General features: G+C 39.1%; 2 protein-coding genes across 4 annotated transcripts in view; one reads left to right on the top strand and one right to left on the bottom strand.

The window, feature by feature from the left end:
- The window catches only part of NFE2L2 (NFE2 like bZIP transcription factor 2), a 35,074-nt gene extending 33,055 nt beyond the window's left edge, over positions 1-2,019 (top strand). For all 3 annotated transcript variants that reach the window (XM_007105357.2, XM_028479447.2, XM_007105356.4), the window contains exon 5: positions 293-2,019. In XM_007105357.2, the coding sequence (XP_007105419.1) occupies positions 293-1,522 (1,230 nt within the window). In that variant the 3' untranslated portion in view covers positions 1,523-2,019. The remainder of the gene's footprint in view (positions 1-292) is intronic.
- Positions 2,020-7,972: 5,953 nt separating this feature from the next.
- On the bottom strand, positions 7,973-16,309 carry HNRNPA3 (heterogeneous nuclear ribonucleoprotein A3). Its single transcript, XM_024122270.3, has 11 exons — positions 16,181-16,309; positions 13,950-14,072; positions 13,714-13,860; positions 13,452-13,622; positions 12,877-13,009; positions 12,698-12,793; positions 12,523-12,603; positions 11,891-12,031; positions 10,920-11,042; positions 10,761-10,830; positions 7,973-10,668 (listed from the first exon to the last, which is right to left on the bottom strand). Exons 1-10 carry the CDS (start codon positions 16,250-16,252, stop codon positions 10,778-10,780), a joined length of 1,140 nt encoding a protein of 379 aa, XP_023978038.1. The 5' UTR covers positions 16,253-16,309; the 3' UTR covers positions 7,973-10,668; positions 10,761-10,777.
- Positions 16,310-21,658: the final 5,349 nt, after the last annotated feature.

Genomic DNA, 21,658 nt, shown 5'->3' with positions numbered 1-21,658 from the left:
TAAATTAGTCATGAGAGCTGCCCATGCTCACTTCAGTGAACTTTTGTTAGTTAAATGGACTGGATGTCTTGAGGGACAGATCAGGTTATAAACCTGAAGTCTGATCTGGGAACTCTGAAAATAATACATATGCTTAGGCATAAGTATCTGTTGGAAATGGGAATCACCTCTGAATTCTAGAAGAGCCTGGTGTGAATGGGGGTGGGGAGAGATTACCATCAGATATAGATTATCAGCTATTAAAAATAGCTTAACCTTGACTTAACATAGTATAAACTTCTTTTCCACGCAGTGTCTTAATATTCAAAGTGACAAACTGGCTGAGACTAGCATGGTTCCAAGTCCAGAAACCAAAATCACGGAAATTAACAACAATTATCATTTCTATTCATCAATCCCCTCACTGGAAAAAGAAGTAGGTAACTGCAGTCCACATTTTCTCACTGCTTTTGAGGATTCCTTCAGCAGCATCCTCTCCACAGAAGAATCCAGCCAGTTGACAGTGAACTCATTAAATTCAAATGCCACAGTAAATACAGATTTTGGTGATGAATTTTATTCTGCTTTCATAGCAGAGCCCAGTACCAGCAACAGCATGCCCTCCTCTACTTTAAGCCAGTCACTCTCTGAACTTCTAAACGGGCCCATTGATATCTCTGATCTATCACTTTGTAAAGCCTTCAACCAAAACCACCCTGAAAGTGCAACAGCAGAATTCAATGATTCTGACTCTGGCATATCACTGAACACAAGTCCCAGCATGGCATCACCTGAACACTCAGTGGAATCTACCATCTATGGAGACACACTGCTTGGCTTCAGTGATTCTGAAATGGAAGAGACAGATAGTTCTCCTGGAAGTGTCAAACAGAACGGTCCTAAAACACAGCCAGTAAGGCCTTCTGGGGATACAGTCCAACCCTTGTCATCATCTCGGAGGAACACTGCTCCAGTGTGTGATGCCCAGTGTGAAAACACACCAAAGAAAGAAGTGCCTGTAAGTCCTGGTCATCGAAAAACCCCATTCACAAAAGACAAACATTCAAGCCGCTTGGAGGCTCATCTCACAAGAGATGAGCTACGGGCAAAAGCTCTCCATATCCCATTCCCTGTAGAAAAAATCATTAACCTCCCAGTTGATGACTTCAATGAAATGATGTCCAAGGAGCAATTCAACGAGGCTCAACTTGCATTAATTAGAGATATACGTAGGAGGGGTAAGAATAAAGTGGCTGCTCAGAATTGCAGAAAAAGAAAACTGGAAAATATAGTGGAACTGGAGCAAGACTTAGATCATTTAAAAGATGAAAAAGAAAAATTGCTCAAAGAAAAAGGAGAAAATGACAAAAGCCTCCATCTACTGAAAAAACAACTCAGCACCTTGTATCTTGAAGTCTTCAGCATGCTACGTGATGAAGATGGAAAGCCTTACTCCCCAAGTGAATACTCCTTGCAGCAAACGAGAGATGGCAATGTATTCCTTGTTCCCAAAAGTAAGAAGCCAGATACTAAGAAAAACTAGATTTGAGCAGATCTGACCTTTTCTGAGCTAGTGGGTTTTTTTGTTGTTGTCGTACTGTTATACTAAAAGCTCCTACTGTGATGTGAAATGTGGAAATATACTTTATAAGTAATTCTATGCAAAATTATAGTCAAAACTAGTGTAGAAAATATAAAACTTTAAAAAGCATTAAAATAAGTTTATCAGTATGCTGAATCAGTAGTTTCACTTTAACTGCAAACTTAATTTCTTAAAGCACCATTGGGGCTAGTTTCTATATACATGTAAATACTACAAAAACTCCTTATTTATACTGTTCTTATCTCATTTGTTACTTTCATAGATTTATATGATACAACATCTGGCTAAAAGCAAATTGTTGCAAAACTAACCACTATGTACTTTTTTAAATAAATACTGTATGAACAAAAAAATGGCATTTTTTTATATTAAATTGTTTAGCTCTGGCAAAAGACAATTTAGTTGAAAAGCTGGTACTAATAAAGGAATATTATGACCGTTAAATTATTTCTTTGAAGTTCAGTCTTTCGTGACAATAATAATACCAATAATAAATTGGTACTGGAGATACAGGGAAATAGAGTATATCAAAAAGATTTTCTCTTCAGCAGCAAGTATATCTCAGTTAAAAAAAATGCTCTATATACTTTGACAAGACACCGGTTCTTTTACTCCTATCAAGGTATATGCCATACATTTGAAGTGTGGGAGAACCATCCTACTAACAGAGTTACAGACACAGGAAGTTGGAAGGCTCTGAGGCCTGTTTGAGAAAATAACTATATGGCTGAACATGGAGGGGGAGAAAAAGGGTGGGTCAGTAGAGAAGCACATGGCACGGATCCTTGTTAAGCCTTCATAACCTTTGCTTTTACCTTGTGGAGAACGACTGGCGGTGTTAAGTAGGGGTAACATCAGTTAAGTTTCCTCTGCCTTGTGTGTCAGTAGTCTAAAGGGTAAAGGTCGGAGACCAATGGGGAGGCTCTGAAATATTCACATGGGGTATGGTGTCTTGGTTTAGAGTGATAGCAGTAGTGAGAAGGCACTGGATTCTGCCTGTTTCAAAGGAGGAACTAAAAGGATTTTCCAACAGAATGGATGCAGGATGAAGGCAGACTCAAGGACTTGAACAATTGAAAGAACAGAGTTGCCCAGAGATCGTTAAGCCTGTGGCTAGAAGGTTTAGGTGGGAAAACCAGTTCACTTTGGGACATATCCAGTAATTAAACATGTAAACAGCAGGTACAATAGCAAGGCCCCGCAAAATTTTGAGACTGCAGGCCACCCAAGAAACCATCCACAGCACTGATCATTTTCTTCATCTGGTCAGATATCTCATTCATGTCTTGTTTGGTTTTGTTTTGAAGTGGGTAAATGGAAGTCATCTGAGGGCTCAGCATGTTTAAAATAAGCATTATGTGCAAGTTATTCACCAAAAGTCCTATCAATCCATTAGGAGCAGTATAGTGTACAGGTCCACAGGCCCTAGAGCCAGACTGCCTGGGCTGCTACCATTTTCCAAGAATGACCTCCAGTGAGGCAAAGCACCCAGGCTGCTTCCTCATCTGTAAAGCAGGGATAAGTATGCAGTAAACTACTCCACAAAAAGTACTGACCCTAGCTAACAGTAAGCACTCTATAAATGAGATTATTTTCTTCAGCCTTTTATTAGCATGCCTTTTGGTTGCAAGTGAAAGAAACTAAAAAAACCAGTTTAATAAGAATTTGACTCAGCCGACTGGAAAGTTCAGGGTTGAAAACGACTTCGAGGACTATCTAGGCATTCAAATGTGGAGATTCTGCTGTGGTCTGTCCTGTGTGGTCAAGAATTCCTTCCCATAGTGGTGGTCTAGAGATCCCTGGAAGAGACATCACTTTTCCAACCTCAGAAGACAAAAATCTCTAATAAAGTGCCCTTAAACAAAATTATGGGTGGGAGTGATGGCAACAGTCTGTTAACTTGCACCTACTACTATCTACTCCCCCCCACACACAAGGGGGAAGAACACCTAGGCAGACCAGATTTCTACTATCATGAAAGCAGATGCCTTCACTCACGCATTCGTTAATCAAACTTCAGAACTTTGCAAGTTGAAGATAACTGATCACAACCTTTCAGTGGCTAAAAATTACTCAGAAGTACTATACATGCTGCATTACATAGAAATAAAATTTTAAAATCGAACAAATCCTGACCCATGACTAAAGTAGATTTCACCTCTTGATCATGAAATGTTTATCTGACTCCTCAGATTAAACATGGCTATCCAACTGTTAAACCTTACTTGAACACAGTTCCTAATTTTAAAATGTGTACCTATGCCTTTTACATTGAGGTACACCCTATTAGAAATCTTAACTGCATGACACTGCATTTGTTATATAAAATTCTTGCCAAGATTTTCCTGAAGTCTGTGGAGTAGCTGCTCAAATGTACCTTATAATACTTCCATACCCATTCTTCTAAGTCTCAAAACATATACAAAATATTCTCATTTTTACTTTAAAGATATTTATCAGGCCAATTCAAGCTTTTTAACACTTTTTGAAAACTGGAAAAAAAGACCACAAGAACTTAAATCCTATGTGGAGGAAAAAACCTCCCATTGGCATTAACTTTGTCACCCTTTAAAATTTAGGTATCACTTCAGCACATTCTTAAAACAGTACTCATGATTATTACCAAAAATACTATCTTTAGGGACCATGGGCCAAGAGCCAGCTTAAGCTCTTTAAATGCATTATCCCATTTAACCTTCACACTTACCGAGAGCAGGTAATATCAGATTACTGTTGCCAAGCTTCTCAAAATACCACTTAACCATCACAACTTCAAAGTTAGAAGTCAGACCCACCACCAGCCTTACCTGATACTTAAGAGTACATATTACTGAAATCAAACCTGATTTTTGGTTAACTACCTTCAAAGTAACATATTTAACGCATATAAAAAAAAAATTCTAAGACGTCCGCTACCATCACCAAACTGCCAAAGGAGCACGGCATAAAAAAAGAAACCCCAAACAACCTGATCAAGGTCACAAACCACCGTGTTAATTCTACACTTAAAATTTTTCCTGATAGGCAAAATCTGATCTCAGAATCAAACAAAATCCTGATTGCATTTTTCCGATACCTACTAAATTAGGATATTGAGTAGAAAACAGAGATTAAATCCAAATAACCTATCAGTTCTTTTGATGCAGTTTACTCAACATTTCTGTTGGTGGAATAGACTAATACAATATTTTTTTAAATGAAAATTCCGTGTACTCTCATTTTCAGATAGTTGATATCTGATACAATTCCTTCATATTTGCGATAAACCCTTATTAATTGTAATGGCTATACACATGGATGTAGTGAAATTTAACCATTTCTCATTAAGCTACTTCCTTATACATAACACTATCCATTTATTACCAGTAAATTTTAGAAATAAAATAGTACAGGTAAATCCGTTATTTCCTAGCTAGCTTTCAGTACCATGCCCACTTAACTTCTACCAGGTGAATGCAGTTTAATGCACCCTTGCCATTACCTGATTGAAAATATATTAAGCAAAAATGGCATATATTACTTATTACCTTACTCTTCCCCCAACCCTTTGTATTTTATTCAGTTACAAGTTTAATTAACCCTAATGTAGTAACAGGATCCTGCTTTTGCAAAACACTAATCCTCAAAAAAAATTTTAGTTTGTAATGAGTACATGGGAGATTCCAAATTTATCTTGTTGCCTGAACATTTTGCAGTTTCATTTAATGTATTTTCACTCAGAAAATAAAGGTAAACGTTATTTTACAACTCAAGCATTAAACTGGAATTATGAGGCACAGCTGCACAGAATACAAGCAAAATGTGTCAAAATCCTAAAATCCTCACATGGCTTCAATTCACAAAGCATTTCACATGTTAACAGCTATCAATGCTATGGAACCCAAATAAGTGTGGTATGAAACTAACTTAAAAAAATCACATCAAAACCATACCTCACGGGCTTCCCTGGTGGCGCAGTGGTTGAGTCCGCCTGCCGATGCAGGGGACATGGGTTTGTGCCCCGGTCCGGGAGGGTCCCACATGCCGCAGAGCAGCTGGGCCCGTGAGCCATGGCCGCTGAGCCCGTGCGTCCGGAGCCTGTGCTCCGCAACGGGAGACCACAGCAGTGAGAGGCTCGCGCCCAAAATATCTTAGTTCCCCAACTAGGGATTGAACCGGGGCTCCCTGAAGTGGAAGCATGGAATCCTAACCACTGGAGTGCCAAGGAATTCCCTCAATTTGTCAAACTCTGACATACATTATCACTTCGGTTAAACTGCATAAAGGTAGTTTAATACTACTTAGTTTTATTAAAGTTTTCCCCGACCCACCTTCACACCACAAAATGTTCAACTGCCTTTCTCAAGATTAAGAAACCAAGTACCTCCAAAAACAAAAAACACGCAGTACCTTCCAACATTTTGAACCCTTTCACCATTCTCCCAAATTACCGTTCACAAAATTGTCCTTACCCACAATTTTTCTCCAAAGAAAGTTCACCGACTCCTCACCAATCATCCAAGTATCTCATGTATTCTGTCCTTTAAGAATTAAATCCTTAAGTGGCAATAAGCTAAGATTTTCCCCTACACCTACTTCTCGTGTGATGTTTTCCACTGAATAAAATCTACATCCTTTAAAATCAACTGATATGAAGGCTCATTCCAAGTTTCCTGTTTTTTACTTAATGTAATGTCCACCTATACAGCATTTAAGTCACATGAACACTGTGAAGTGACAAAACCACACACACATTTCTAAAAATATTTTAATGAAAAAGTTATCTTTCTGTAAACATTTCATTATACTACAAATGAAACATTTGAATCCATTACAGACCACCTCTTAAGTCTTATAAATCAGAGTAAAACATTGAGATTTAAAAGTAATCTTGAATATTTATATAGGCTAACAATCCTTACATTAACCCCTGCACAATAGCATGCTTACTCACTAAATTTGCGACATCAATTACTGGAATTCCAAGAGATACTGGCATTTAATTAGAAATGTTCCAAATGGTGACTTACATATTAGAACTCGTAAAACCAAGTGTATTTCAACTGTTCAGTTCCTTAACAAATGGTCTTTGTTACCAGAGAGTTTTTGTTCTTTAGGGCATGAGTGTAAAGTGAGCTTTTCCAGAAGAAATGTAGTGTGGGAAGCTGTAACCTATGAGTTGCTTTGACAAAACGAGTTAATGTTTGCCTTGACCATTTCTCCCTTGTATAACTTCCTTCGTTTACTGGTGTTATGACTTAAGAGCATCATATTTTTCAGAAATGACAGTGGAACTACATTTAAGTAAAATCACTTTATTTCATAAAGAAATGAGATGAACTGGAAAAGAACAATGCCTTTAAAAAAAATATTTCCTATCTTAGAAGTTTGCTTCATTAAAAACCATGTTGTAAAGAAAAATTATCATTAAAAGGCTATTTACCTTATTCAACACTTCATTCTATGGTGGTGTGTAGAAATTCAGTCCTGATTTAGATAGATACAGAAAGAGACCCAACCAGTTATTTTCTGAAAATCTGTGGCAACCTAACTGCTCCTATATATAAATAACTTGACTTATAATTTAGAAACTAGTTTTATTTTAACCATCTGTCCCCCCCCCCCCCCCCCCCCCCAAGTGTTTTTTTTTTTTTAAAAAGTGAATTAACATCAAACCTCAAATTTTAACAAGCCCTTTTGGGGCAGCAATAATAGCCCTTATGAACAATCAGCCATCTGATTTGTGTAGTAATTGAGTAATATTTTAACTATTCTTTGGGAAAGGTTGTCTTAAAAAGGAGCTTTAGTGGAATTAGGCCCCCACTGCCTCTGATTAACAGATTAAACACAAAGAAACCTAAAAAAGAACCAAAGTTTATCCTATTAGTCCAAATAATTCCCTGAAGTCGTATGCGAGAGAACTTATGTATGAGGCCACTTGAACGAAGACCATTTTTATATCTGTATGATCTGAGTTTTGAAATTTCATTCCAAAATTTCCTTTTCTCTAGAATGAGGATTGGAAGCGTAATGCTTCTATTACAAGTCATTTTTACAAAAATTCTTTAAAAAAAACCTGGTTCCTCTCGTCAAAAATTGACTTTATCCTAAAGACACCAACAATGAATTGTATATATCTGACTCAAGATGAACACTCACGGTTACTGCAGGGAAAATTTTAAAACTGTTTAAAATGTGTTCGATGTGATTCCAAGATAAACTTTTCAGCTGAACAATTTTGCCAATGTATCTAGTATTTTAAAATATGTAATATAAATTTATAGGGAAACAAATGGTGTCATCAGGCTTTAGTGTAAGCTACAAACCTTACCCAGCCAGAAACCTTCGTATTTAAGATGGTAGGAAAGACATTCCTCATTTAGGCAAGTAGGGTTCTCATTCAACCTGCAAATCAAAAAAATTACTCTTACCTTGCTTTACAAAAAATTACTCTTTAATTAGTGAAAAAATTCAAATTCAAGCCTTACCTAATGCTTATTGCCCTTCCTTGCAGGTCTAAATGCTAGACCTAGTGACTGTGGCCAACTATCTCTCATTGGTGTTCCAAAAGGCGAAGAGCTCCTTCCTGCTAGACTTTCTTCGATATTTCAGTTGTAATAAGCAGATTTAACTAGCTTTTGGAAAGTTGCTCACTATCACCATAGTATCTTATGCCTTCACTTCTCTGTAGTTGAAGCTCTTGCTGCTGCCTTGTCATTCTTTATTTATGCTGACTTGTCCATACTCAAAAGGCTGCTGAAGTCCTGTCTTAGTGAGTCTTTGATCCACACTGTGCTTAAAAAGCACATCTTAGGTCCTTTAAAGCTGGTTAAATCGCTCTCCTCATGGCTTAACTTTTCCACACTGTTCACAAGAACTAAGCTAATACAACTTATAAACAGGTCACATACACAGATTTCACCTGCTTATAGGTTGCAAACATCAACTTACTAACAATATTTTCACTATTAAACTACTTCCAGAACATAGAAAGTTTGTTAACAGTACAAATTAACCTCATATGCCATTAAAGGATACTGTCAAGGTTGTGTCAAACAATTTCACAAACATAGAAACAGGAAATGTTAATCTCCCCCATTCCTTCAACCTTTATTATATGAATAAAAGAAATTGAGACAATTTAGCTTAATTTTAATAAAATGTTCCCCAAGCATTATTTTGACCAGGTACCCAGGTTTAAGTTATGAACATTGACAGTGTCCATTTATATAACCAACACTTGAAGTTGTTAAAGACTTAACCATTTTCTAATAATTAGCCTATTTTCTACACTGCTTATTCACATATGTCCATTAACAAATGGAATGTTGTCTGTTACATTTATTGGTTTGTGAGTGTTTTCTGGAAAACTGCAGTGTCTGTGAAGACCGATTTCCATGCTGGCATTGCATGCATCCAAATATTAATGCACAGAGGCACAGAATTAGAGCAACGAGAGCATATTCAAACACTAGCACGCCCCATCCCCCCTTTTATTGCTTGTTTTGCTTAGTACTTCTTAAAACAAAAATAAGAATCTCAAATTTAACGTTCAACTACCGAAGAAATAATAACAGCAGGGCACATACTTAGGGCTCGAATGAAATTTTAAGCACTAGCTGGCGCGAAACAGTAGACATTGGTTTATATATATATATATATGACCTTGTTATATCTAAGACTCCTCTCAACCAGGGTCTTCCAAACAAATTGTAAACTCATACCAACATGATTTAGGTTCAAGCATACACATGGAAGTAACAGTGTGTTCTTTGGGATTTTTAGTGAGTACAAACTCTTGACTACCCAAATTTGAATTCAGGTCTTGAGGAAGTGAAAAGCTTGTTTGTACTAAGCAACTGTGCTACACTTCTACTGCAGTAATCACTTGGGATGATTATATCTAGACTATCCTTGGTTTCATCCAGTAAAATGCAGGAGGTACAAACAGGAAAGCATGCCAGCCAGTTAAGGGTTCAACAATGCATGATTTTTATTCTCTTGCTCTGAGAGCTTGTATCAAAAAAATATATATTCAACCAAGGAAAATAACTGAAAATTTATGGGCCTCTTGTGCTTTAAAAAGGAAAAAAAATGTAGCCACTAATTCGCTCAGATAGAGCAGGCTTAGTGGTCCTGTATTTTGAAGATTTTAAGAATGTTTCTTAAGGTAGGAGGAAACGGAAAACATTCACTATCCCTTTCCAGAATTTAAACAGAGGGCAGGAGACATTCTTTACACCCAAATAAAACTATGGCAGCAGTTCACATGTGACCAAGGTGAATGTAGAATGGAGATGTTCTAAACACAGCTAGGACTCTCAGCAAAGCTAATACACTAAAATCATATGATTACATTTTGAAAGAAAATGCACAAAAACCAAATAGGAATTTTGAGATTTTTCATTTGAAGTAAATCTTAATGCTATTAAATCCACAAATATGCTAATTTAAATACCCAATTCTATTATCTAAAACACACATTGCAAACATACAAATATCTATTCTCTCCACATGTCAGAGCCCATTCATTTCATGGTTTGGAAATGGGGAGAATAGATCCCCTTAAACTGCAAGTCAGCAGGTGTTTCTTTACAGTTAACTTTAGCAAAATTCATACAAAATAGTAATTAACAATGATCTTCTTTACTTGTTAACTCACAAGGAAACACCTTCAAAACTGCATTTTGTTAAAGTTTCTGTACTAAAATGTAGAAAAACTGAACTACACAAATATTGCAAAGTTAAAAATTCCTTAATTTTTTATTCCTGGTACCACTACCACAATTTACAGGGCAATATACCTGATGTAATGAAAAGAAAAAGAAAAAGACAAAGCTACAACAGATAAAAGACCTCAGGAATGTACATCTAATTGACACTACATTGCATTAATCAATAGCTGCACTTTTTGCAAACTGTGGCTATGACAGTCCTGAACAAGAAGGGTTTCCTGTTTAAGCTGCAGTAACTTTTCTGACTATGGATCATCGTTCCTTCTGTGGCAGATTTTTACAGTTCCTCTAATGCATTTGGGACGACTGTCTCAAAGTAACCTGCAGCTTTCCTGACAACTCCTCGCTCTCTCTCCTGCTAAGAACTGTAGCCTGTTGAATAATACAGGATAAAAAAATTATTACACTCAGTGAACAGTTCCACATATTCTTTATCATCATGATAAAAATTTAAAGATACCTACCCTTTTCTTCTGAGATTTTAGAACCTTCTGCTACCATATCCACCACTTCCACCACCAGATCCATAACCACCTGGAAACATACAAAGATTTTAAAGAAACACATGAGTTTTTAATTTAAAAGGCTATGAAAATTTTTGATAGGAAAAAGAAATTATTTACCACCATAAGGACTTCCCGAGCTTCTTCCACCAAAACTGCCCCCCTTCATGGGTCCATAATTTGATTGCTGTTGTCCACTATAATTTCCAAAATCATTATAGCTCCCACCACCACCATAGTTACCTGAAATTACAAAGGTTTTATTTGTGGCTGACCTACACAATTATTTTCCTTTTTAAATATATGTACTCATCTTTTGACAATAGTGGCAGCATGTGCTCTGACACTTACACACAACACTTTGAAAAGAGATTTTACAGAGCTTCCAAACTCTTTTCACTACTGAGGCCCACTAGCAGGCCTCAGACATAGGCAGGAGAGGAAAAACAAAGAGTGAAAGATGGCTCAAAAGACTATGTATTTAGACAGCTACCGTATTTTGTTTATATTAGATGCTACACCCTAGCACATTCTCTCCTTCATACCACTAAAGAGCATCAAAACTGTTTGATCCACCCTAATTCTGATACTGTGTAATTTTTAAATCAATGACAAAAAAGCATTTCAAATTGACTGTTAAGAAAAACCTGTTGTTGATACATAACGAAGTTCTTTATAGCATCGTAGAATGATGATGCAGACCTGCTTAAGAGTCTACAGCACACCTGACATATTAAGACTCAAAGTATTTTTGTCACCTGGTCTCCAAATGACACCCGATTCATTTCAACATGTCTGCATATTCAATTTACAGTTCCCATCTGTCCAGCTTAAAAATACCTAGAGTTAACTAAAATTCAGGCAACAAATATTACTGATAAATGTCCATTTCAATACAAAAGTAAGAGTTGAATACACTTTGCCAATTTACTAAACTGCCAGCAAAACAAGAACAGTTTAATTTCCCACCATTTGAGTATTTTCTATTATAAAACATCAAATTTGACCAAATGCTGTTTTAACATGTTTTTAAACACCTGTAAGAAACTATAAAAACTACTGAATATTCAAAACAAGTGAAAGTCTACCACCTCCAAAATTTCCTCCTTCATTGTAACCATCATATCCTCCACCACCGCCACCATATCCACCACCTTGGTTTCCATATCCTGGTCCACCACCACCATAGCCTCCTCTACTACTGTAACCAGGACCACCGCCATAGTTACCACCTAGAACAACAAATTGGGTTGTCAGACAAAAATATAAATGTACAGAGGATCAAGTTATTGAATGCTAGTTTATCGTACTTTTAAGCCCCCAGAAAACAGGTCAATGAATTGATTTAACACTCTAAAGCCTGGTAATACCTGGCTAATAGAACAGCAAGAATCTGGGCTAGGAACAATTAAGATGAATGTTTAAATCTTTTGACATTAAAAAATTGTCTCAATTTTTTTAAATCTCACCAAAGAAAATAGTGAACAGTCTCCTCTGAGACCAATAATTCCACCTCAACTGCTAGTACAATAAATCTTATCAGCCAAAAAGAACTAGGTAATGTTAAATCTTTAGGACTTTAAGGTCTAGTTTTCTATGGTATTAGTTTAAAAGCATACTTCAATGGTCAAGCCACACAAGTTTTAAATTAGGAAAATATAAACAAACACTTTCATTCTTAATAAAGAAACAAAATCAAAATAACAAACATTAAAAAACTTACCGTCGCCTCCAAATCCATTATATCCACCATCACCTCCTCCATAACTACCTCTGCTGCCACCACCTCCACCACCATAGCCTCCTGAAAAAAAGCAAAGTGTGAATTAAATGAATATATTCAATTTACCAATAACACTTAGGTAGACATGTTCTTAGAAATAAGGTAACTGTCCTACCTCTTCCACCAAAGTTTCCACCACGGCCAAAATTACCTCCACCACCTCCAAAGTTTCCTCCACGACCCATAAAGTTGCCAGATCCACCTCCACGACCTTTAACACAGGAAAGAAAGTTCTTTAAGAACCTTACAAACATCACTCATCTCTATTTTGTATGTATATATGGTACTACTCACCTCTCTGTGATCCAGCAGATTGCATTTCTTGTTTAGAAAGAGCCTTTTTCACTTCACAATTATGCCCATTAATAGTGTGGTATTTCTGAACAACAATTTTATCAACTGTATCATGATCATCAAAAGTTACAATCTTGTTTAGAAAGAGCCTTTTTCACTTCACAATTATGCCCATTAATAGTGTGGTATTTCTGAACTAAATTTTGTTTAATCAAACAAACAAACAAAAGTTATTTGATGTTTGGAAAAGCACACATAAATGATATCCTTTATCACTATATAACTTATTAAAACATCATCAAAAAGGTAGTGACTTTGAGTGGTGATGAGGGAGCGTTCTGGGATGTTAGTAACATTTATTTCTTGATCCAGATGCTGGTTACACAGGTATAGTCACTTCATGAAAACTAAACCATACATTTTATATGCTATTATTGTGCACAATACAAAAGTTATAAGCAATTTAGCAAGTTTAGTAGAGAGCAAAGAAGCCATTTCTGCTTTCTTATTCAAATTCTGAGAAACTGCTACTTACCAACAATTTTATCAACTGTATCATGATCATCGAAAGTTACAAAAGCAAATCCTCTCTTTTTTCCACTCTGCCTGTCTTCCATAACTTCTATGGTTTCAATCTTGCCATACTTTTCAAAGTAGTCTCTCAAATTATATTCTTCTGTATCTTCTTTAATACCACCAACAAAAATTTTCTTCACTGTTAGATGGGCACCCGGCTTTACAGAATCCTACAAATAAAAAATATGTAAGTTAAAAAAAAAACCCTCAAAAATTTTGCAACAATTTCACACGTCACACAACATGGTATTATTAAAATACCTCTCTAGAAACAGCTCTCTTTGGTTCCACTACACGCCCATCAACCTTGTGTGGTCGAGCACACATTGCTGCATCCACCTCTTCAACACAAGAGTAAGTCACAAAACCAAAGCCCCTGGAACGTTTTGTTTGGGGGTCTCTCATCACCTACAAAACAAAAATTTTAAAGCACTGAAACACACCTCCACAGGTCCTCTGCCCTCTTTCAAGAACCTTTTGTTCCCTTAATAACTTACCACACAATCTGTAAGTGTGCCCCATTTCTCAAAATGTTCTCTTAAGCTATCATCTGTAGTTTCAAAGCTCAGACCACCAATAAACAGTTTTCTCAACTGTTCTGGTTCCTTTGGATCATGGCCCTCCTCCCCCCGGCGGCGGCGGCGGCGGCGACGGCCGGAGTCGGGCTGGGGGCGACCGGGCCGCGGTTTTACCTCCATTTTGAGACCGGACAGTTTCAAAGCTCAGACCACCGATAAACAGTTTTCTCAACTGTTCTGGTTCCTTTGGATCATGGCCCTGAGGAAACAAACCAATATATTTCAATTATTTCGTTTAGTAGGTAAATGCAAAGATGCACAAACCTTTTAATCTCCTACAAATAAACTTTAACATCAAATTCCTGTACCGTTAACACTTTCTCCAGTTAAAAACTAGAGTAGGATCACACACACCAACTGATTAAAGGGACCAAAAAAACCTATAACCAGACTTTGAAATGCCAACATCACTTAAAAACTAAATTGAAGTCCAAGAGAATTCCAGAATCAAAAGTCCCAAAATTCTGAGCTACAACTATAAGTGTCTGGGGACAGATTATTTTAGAAGTGGCTACTGAGAAACCAGTTTCTAAGAAACCAGAAGTGTTGTAAATGCAGTGTTTCATCTATGGCATTTCTTCTCTCGTCTTCCCTCCTGAGTCTACACCCCCAAAAGCATATAATTATAAACCACAAGACTTCGAACTACAACTTAAGAGTGGAGAAATTCACCACTATCAGCAAATAAAAAGGTGAAAAGTGTTTCTCAATAAAACGCTAAATCAGCATTTCCCCCCAAAAAAACTATGGAAAAAACCCGCCACGTACAAATTTTCTATTTGCGTTTGTACCACATGCCAAAAATGTCAAAACAAACATTTTACTGGGTCACAAAAAGGGCAGTTTGGACTTACATTAGATATACTGTCTGACAAGAAAGGAACACAGTAAAAAAGAAATTGAGATTAAAAAAAAATTAAGATATGGCCTGAACTGTTTTACAATTTAACTAGTTCTTTAACAAATCACATAACTACCACTTAATACTTATATACATTAAGATAACTTTCATCCAAAGTCCTTAAATAGAGGCACTCACATTTACATTCTAAGATCTTCCTGTGTCTTCTAAAAGTAGAGACGTTAAGGCATTTAATATGAAGAGACTGTCACATGCCACGAAAAAATGTTAAATGATTAATAGCCTAAAGCATTTATTCACTTAGTCTCGTCTTTTTAAGTCCCGGTTAAATGCATCTAATTAACAATACACAAAGTTCAGAGAAAGAAACAATAACCCACATGAAATTATCCCAAATGAAAAATTCGACACTGGTTGCAGTCCTTTGAAACAAAATTACAAGAAAGTACAACCTGAGCCGACCCATCAGAATAGGAAAAACGAAGGTGAAAAAATTTCAACTTCCCATTTTACATCCACACTCTAATTATGAGATGGGGTACTTCACCCACACGGAACGAAGCTACGTATAATTCTAAGAACTTTAGCAAAAACGGCAGATCAAGAAGTAGTTTAAAACAGCAAACTTTAAAAAAAAATTATTTTCAACCGAGTGCTGCGAGGAAAAGAACGGGCCGGAAAATTCTCCTTAGCGGTCTGTAAGGCCTGGAAACGCGTTAAAAGAACATCACTGAAAGCACTAGGCCCCAAGCTTCGAGGCCGTTTGCGGCATTCTCTGCTGGGCCGCCTCCTCCCTCTTCCTTCCAATCCCACGCTCTCTCTCCCGGCGGCGGAGCCAGGCGGCGGCCATTGCGTGCCAATGCGCCATTTCGTAACGCGGCAGCGGATCAATGTCAATGTGGCCGCCGCCCGCCTGCTCGCTCGCCCGGATGTGCCTGCTCGTCCCCTCCCCTCCCCCACCGCCTCCTCCCAACCGCTCCCGCCGAGGCCCGCCATGCCGCCCTCGGCCTCGAATGGGAGGCCGCGCGGCCGGCGGGCCAGCTCCCCTCCCGAGGTCTCCCCAGCCACACCGCGCCTCCGAGGGACCACTTGTGCAGCCCAAGGAGACGGCAAGGCTGGCGAGAAGCCCCAAGGAGGCCTCCGAGGCCCGCTCCCCTCCCCCTCCCGCCGCCCGTCTCAACGCAGAGCGCGGGAGGGCCGACCCAGTCCACCCGGCCTCCCCACTCCCACCGAGCCCGGCCCCCCTTGCCGGCCACTACCCAGCAACCCCCCGCTCTCCCCCTAATACCTCCTCCCCCCGGCGGCGGCGGCGACGGCCGGAGTCGGGCTGGGGGCGACCGGGCGGCGGTTTTACCTCCATTTTGAGACCGGACTCGCCTCTTCCAACTCGAGTTCAATATGGGACCGAGAGGAAGAGGCGGGGCCAGCCGTCACGTGACGCGCTTTTCGCGCGCCGCCGGCCTAATGGGGGAGGAGCGAGTTGGGAAGGGGCGTGGCCAGCTGGGCGCGAAGAGGGACTGGAAGAGCGGGTTGGTGGGCAGAGGACGGGGGCGTGGCAGGCCCCGGGAGCGCGCGCGCCTCGCTAACTTCCAGTGCGGCACCGCCCTTGCCGCCGTTCGCGCCCGGGCGGCTGCAAGGACGTCAGCTAGGCTTCCGCCAATGGTCGGCGCCCACGTCGGGAGAACGCCTCGTGACCGCGCGTCACCGGAGAAAAAGGCATGTTTCCCTTTCTTCTCGCGCTTCTTTCCCCTCCCCCACGTGGGCCTTTAGGTCTCCATTATCGAATTCATTTCATTCCCGCGCCTGAATAAAACCACATTTTCCCTTCTTGTACTTTAGGGTTGTAAGAAAGCCCTCTCGGCCCCTCGGCGTCTCCTCGCACGTTTCCAAGTGGCAGGGCCTGGTGTCCGTGACTGGGATGCCCACTGTGAGGGCCCGCACTGAAAATCCCTGACACTGACATATGTGAATCATGGGCATCTTGGAAAGGCCTCAAAACGCGGCTGAAACACTGACATTTCATCCTTAATGAGCTGAGGCAAGACTGGTCGAGGTCAGTTAATTAGGTACTCACTGATATCTCAAGAAATCTGTCGGCGCTATTTTCTTACTCTTCTAGTTACTGTGGAAAGAGCTGAAGGAACTGTTCTCATGGACTGGATTTAAGGAATGACTTGCAAGATTGCTAAAAGTAAGACCACTAGATATACTCCCTATTCGCGAGTGATTTTTTACCTAATTATTTTCACTTGTGAAGTAAAACAAACAAGATCAAAGAGTTGATCTAATTCTTTCTTGGCCTCCCAAGTGACTTTAAGTCATTTGACCTTACTGAGCTTTAGTTTTAGGAGTTTTTTTTTAATGAAAATGGGGGTAAGATTTGGTAATCTCCAACACCCATGACAGCTGTAAGGTAATAATCTATGGATCCGTATTGAAGCAAAGGTGCTGGTAAAAGTGACCACAGTTGACAGGTCTCCCTACCATGCTAAAAAATGCCCTATATTTTAATGTAGCAATCCATATGAGCATCTCGTTTAGAATTGATCAGGCCCTCCCTTGGAAAGATTAGAAATCTAATCAGTTATATTCTAAGTTGTTTGAAAAGCAGTTTGTTAACCAGTGGGGAATGGTCAGCTCAGAGTTTGGGGAAAAAAATGAGCACAAAGAATAACAGTTTGTTGATGTTTATCTAGCATTGCCCAAGTGGAACAGTGTTTGATTTGGGAGACACGAACAAAAGGTACTCTGTTCTGGGGCAGAAACCAGTCACCAAGCCTTACTGTATCTTGGATGAAACAACCCTCCAAGCAAAGTAACCCTCCTCTGGTTGCTCTGATTCTATTATCACAAGCAAATTATTACGTATTCTGCTTATCAGGTACTCCTGATAGCCAACAATAGTAGTTGAGATATTGGGAAAATTTCTACCCTTAGTGTCTTGCTAATATGTAAAAGCTTTGTGAGTTTGATTACTATGAAATAGTCTTGAATAACTTGGTCCCTTCTGAGTATGTAGAAAAATGTGACGTTAAAGACCTTAGGGAGATGGTATTCAAACCAAGGTACCTATGAGAAACTGCAAGAAAACTGATCACTTGGCTTCACTTTAGAGCATGTTTGTCTAGGTGTTTTCTAACCAAGTTATTTCTAATCAATAACTTCTGTTATTCTTTCTTTGAATTATATGAAGTTTTCATATTAATTGAGAAATGGTGGGGGATGGGATACTAAGTACTTCCATCCAGGAACACAGTATGTTAGTCCATTTGTTCAAGTCTTTTGTCCTACAGTAAAATGTGGATTCCTCCCAGATATGTTGTTCACACAGATTCTGTAGTTTTTAGACATTAGCTATTTTTTATGCTTTTGTCTAAGCCTCCTCTCCAGCTCCGGGGCCACATGGTATCTCGTACAAATATACCTGTTGGAGTTCTTGACCCTGTTGGACACAGACTTGAACCTTGGCTGTTTTCTATCCTTGTAACTCTGGCTGTTTTTGAAATATGAGAGACAGAAAGTATATGGGGTAGGGAGCAGAGGACAAGGGTCCTAGGGTGGGATGGGGTGGCAGACTGATTTTATGAATAATCTATATCAGGGCCTCTCAACTTCTTTCACATCACAACACATAGAGAAAATGCTAATTTTTAAAAAATAAATTTATTTTATGTATTTATTTTTGGCTGCGTTGGGTCTACGTTGCTGTGCACGGGCTTTATCTAGTTGCGGCGAGCGGGGGCTACTCTTCGTTGTGGTGCGCGAGCTTCTCATTGCAGTGGCTTCTCTTGTTGCCAAGCACAGGCTCTAGGTGCGTGGGCTTCAGTAGTTGCAGCGCATGGGCTCAGTAATTGTGGCTCGCGGGCTCTAGAGCGCAGGCTCAGTAGCTGTGGCACACGGGCTTAGTTGCTACGCGGCATGTGGGATCTTCCTGGACCAGGGATTGAACCCGTGTCCCCTGCATTAGCAGGCGGATTCTTAACCACTTTGCCACCAGAGGAGTCCCAGAAAATGCTAATTTTTGTACAGCACACTAGGTTACATAAAAGAAGAGATTTAGAGGCATCTAAATGATGGTAAAAAAAAATCACATTTTCTTCAAATTAAATAATTATGATAAAATAAAATACAGTGTATTAGGGAAGATATTAAAAATTGAATTTGGGTAAAACTTTTAAATAAAAATTTTCCACGTGTTTTAGTAATCGACTTGGATTTGTTCCTGTGAATATACTTTGATATTAGATTTTATGGTTGAAATGGCTTTATTCAGTTTCTAATCTAGACTTTTTAATGATAAACTCATATTCTGAATAGAAATTATCAGTGAGGGACTCTGATCACCTAAGAGTCAGAGTGGGTGATAAAATATTTAAAACCATTTTATACAACCGTTCAAAATGTACAGTTGTAATTATATTTAAAGAATAACAATTCTTACAACTCTTTTCATTTATTGACAAATGTAATGTTGCAATTTCATATGATAATGCAAATGAATTTCAATCCCAGTAGTACATTTTTAGTACATTTTTATATCAAGATTTCCACATTGAAACTCTAGCTTTCAGAACACACATGCATTGTCAATAGCTAGCCGGGGCACTGTTCAAAGGGATAGAGATGGCCAGTATATGTTTAGGCAGATATTAAAGGCATTGCCTGGAGCTGAGCCCACCAGAAAACTACACTCTGCCAAGGCTCCTCTCTCATCCCCTGACAGATTACCCCTGAGGCTGTGTGCTGTGCCCCATGGGTCTCCTGCATTGGCTCCAGGATCTTCGGTCCATGACAGGCAGTGGGGTGCTTTGCAGATAGATGCCAGATAGTGGCATCTCCTTGGCCTCATGCAGACAGCAGAACTGTAAGTGCTGGTTGCTTCTTTGGCATACACCTCAGACTGCTCTGCACAGGTGCCTGAGGAGACCTAAACAAGGCTGCTCATGGCCAGAGGTAGTAGCCCAAAGGGCTCTGGCTGCCCCCGACTGCTCTCAACTGCCCCATGCAGGAGGGGTCAATTTCTCACTTACATTCAGGACACCAGCACACCAAAGTCCACCGGTTGGGAAGCTCTGTCTGTATTATGTGCCTCATTTTATGAATGAGGAAGCTGTTTTACAGGTCGAAGAGGTGATTTTTTTTTCCAAAATTAAGAGCAAATATGACAGAGTCATGACTGAAAGAAAGAAAAGAGAAATTGAATGAAAATATTTTGGACAGGAGGAGGGTAATTCTTAGAAGGGAGGAATTGTAATATACTATAAGCTTTGTTATCTGCCACTATATTCAGAACATGCTAATAGCTTTATTTTTCTAAATTCTTGGTTTTTAAATGAGTATATGAAGTAAAACACAAAACAAAACAAACATCTCTCCCCCCAAATCCTATTACAGATTTGACTGCAGTCAATGTAACTTGGTACATATGCTTTTGCATTCTCTTCTAGGCCTAATCAAAGCCTTAAGTATATATAAATGTATATACATAGCCATATCTGTTTCATTACAGAACATATAAAACTATCCAGATTGATCTGAAATTTCCTTTTTACCACCCACTTACCAAACCAGTCGTTTATTGAACTCTTACTATGTGCCAGGAGGTGCTGGCTGCTGGAAATTCATCATGGTCACTCACATTATTGAACACTTACCCTGTACCTTGCACTGTTGTAAGCACCTTATGTTCTTGATCTCACTTTATTCCCATAAAAACCTTAGCAGTAGGCCTTATTAATATTGTCATTTTTTTTAGGTGAGTAAACTAGGGCTTAGGAAGTTGAATAAATTGACCAGGGCCATATAGCCTCTACAACTAAGGAGATGAGGTAGAATGTCATGTCATAGCTGTGTTTACATTTTAATATTCTTGGAAGTAACAACATTTTCTTAAAAGATTTTCTGTCATGCATCTGTCATGTTCGCTTCCTTTTTTCATCATGTCTCCAGAAACTGGATGGCTCATAGTAAGCAATTCATTTATTTGTTGTTGAATAAATAAGTGAATGAACAATGAATGAAATTTTTGGGTCCCCTTCAGTGCTCTGCAGGACCTACTGTATAATTTGTGGGCCTAGTGCAAAATGAAAATGCAGGGCCCCTTCCTCAAAAATTATAAAAAATTTCAAGACAGTGACACCTGAGCATTAAGCCAAGCCAGGACCCTTATGAACGCAGGGCCCTGTATAACCTCGATGCGGGCCCTGTACAACCTTGATGCGGGCCCTGTACAACCTTGATGCTGGCCCTGGTGCCTAGTGTAGTGCCCTGTCTAGAGCAGGCTCTCAGTCTCTTTTGGATGATTTATTCATTTTTCATTTTGTGATCTACCTCCACTTCCTCATCAGCCACTCATTTCTTGTGTTCAGAATCTAGTTTCTGCTCCAGCTTATGGAAATTCTTTCTCCAAAGTCACAAAAGACTATCTAGCTGTCAAATTAATTTCCCTACTCTCAATGTTAATCCTCCTGTTTTAGTCATTTCAGCTGCTTTAACAAAATATCATTGACTGGGTGAACTAAAAAACAAACATTTATTTGTCACAGTTTGAGAGGCTGGGAAGCCTATCAGGATGCTAGCATGATCAGATTCTGGTGAGAGCCCTCTTCCTGGTCTGCAGATGGCTGTCTTCTCACTGTGTCTTCATATGGCAGAGAGACGGAGAGAGAGAGAACCAGTGAGAGCATGAGCACTAGCTCTTGTGTTTCTTCTTTATAAGGACACTAATCCCATTATGGGGACTTTACCTTCATGACCTAATTACCTC

Source organism: Physeter macrocephalus, chromosome 2 (assembly GCF_002837175.3).
Source record: "Physeter macrocephalus isolate SW-GA chromosome 2, ASM283717v5, whole genome shotgun sequence".
Classification (NCBI taxonomy): Eukaryota; Metazoa; Chordata; class Mammalia; order Artiodactyla; family Physeteridae; genus Physeter; species Physeter macrocephalus.
Note: the sequence above shows the minus strand (reverse complement) of the source record. Positions and strands in the feature narration are given on the sequence as shown.

Coding starts and splice junctions, on each gene's coding strand:
- HNRNPA3 (XM_024122270.3), bottom strand. CDS start 16,252: ATGGAGGTAAAACCGCCGCCCGGTCGCCCCCAGCCCGACTCCGGCCGT. Junction 13,861..13,949: donor GCACACTTACAGATTGTGTG/GTAAGTTATTAA, acceptor TTTGTTTTGTAG/GTGATGAGAGACCCCCAAAC. Junction 12,604..12,697: donor TGGAAACTTTGGTGGAAGAG/GTAGGACAGTTA, acceptor GCTTTTTTTCAG/GAGGCTATGGTGGTGGAGGT.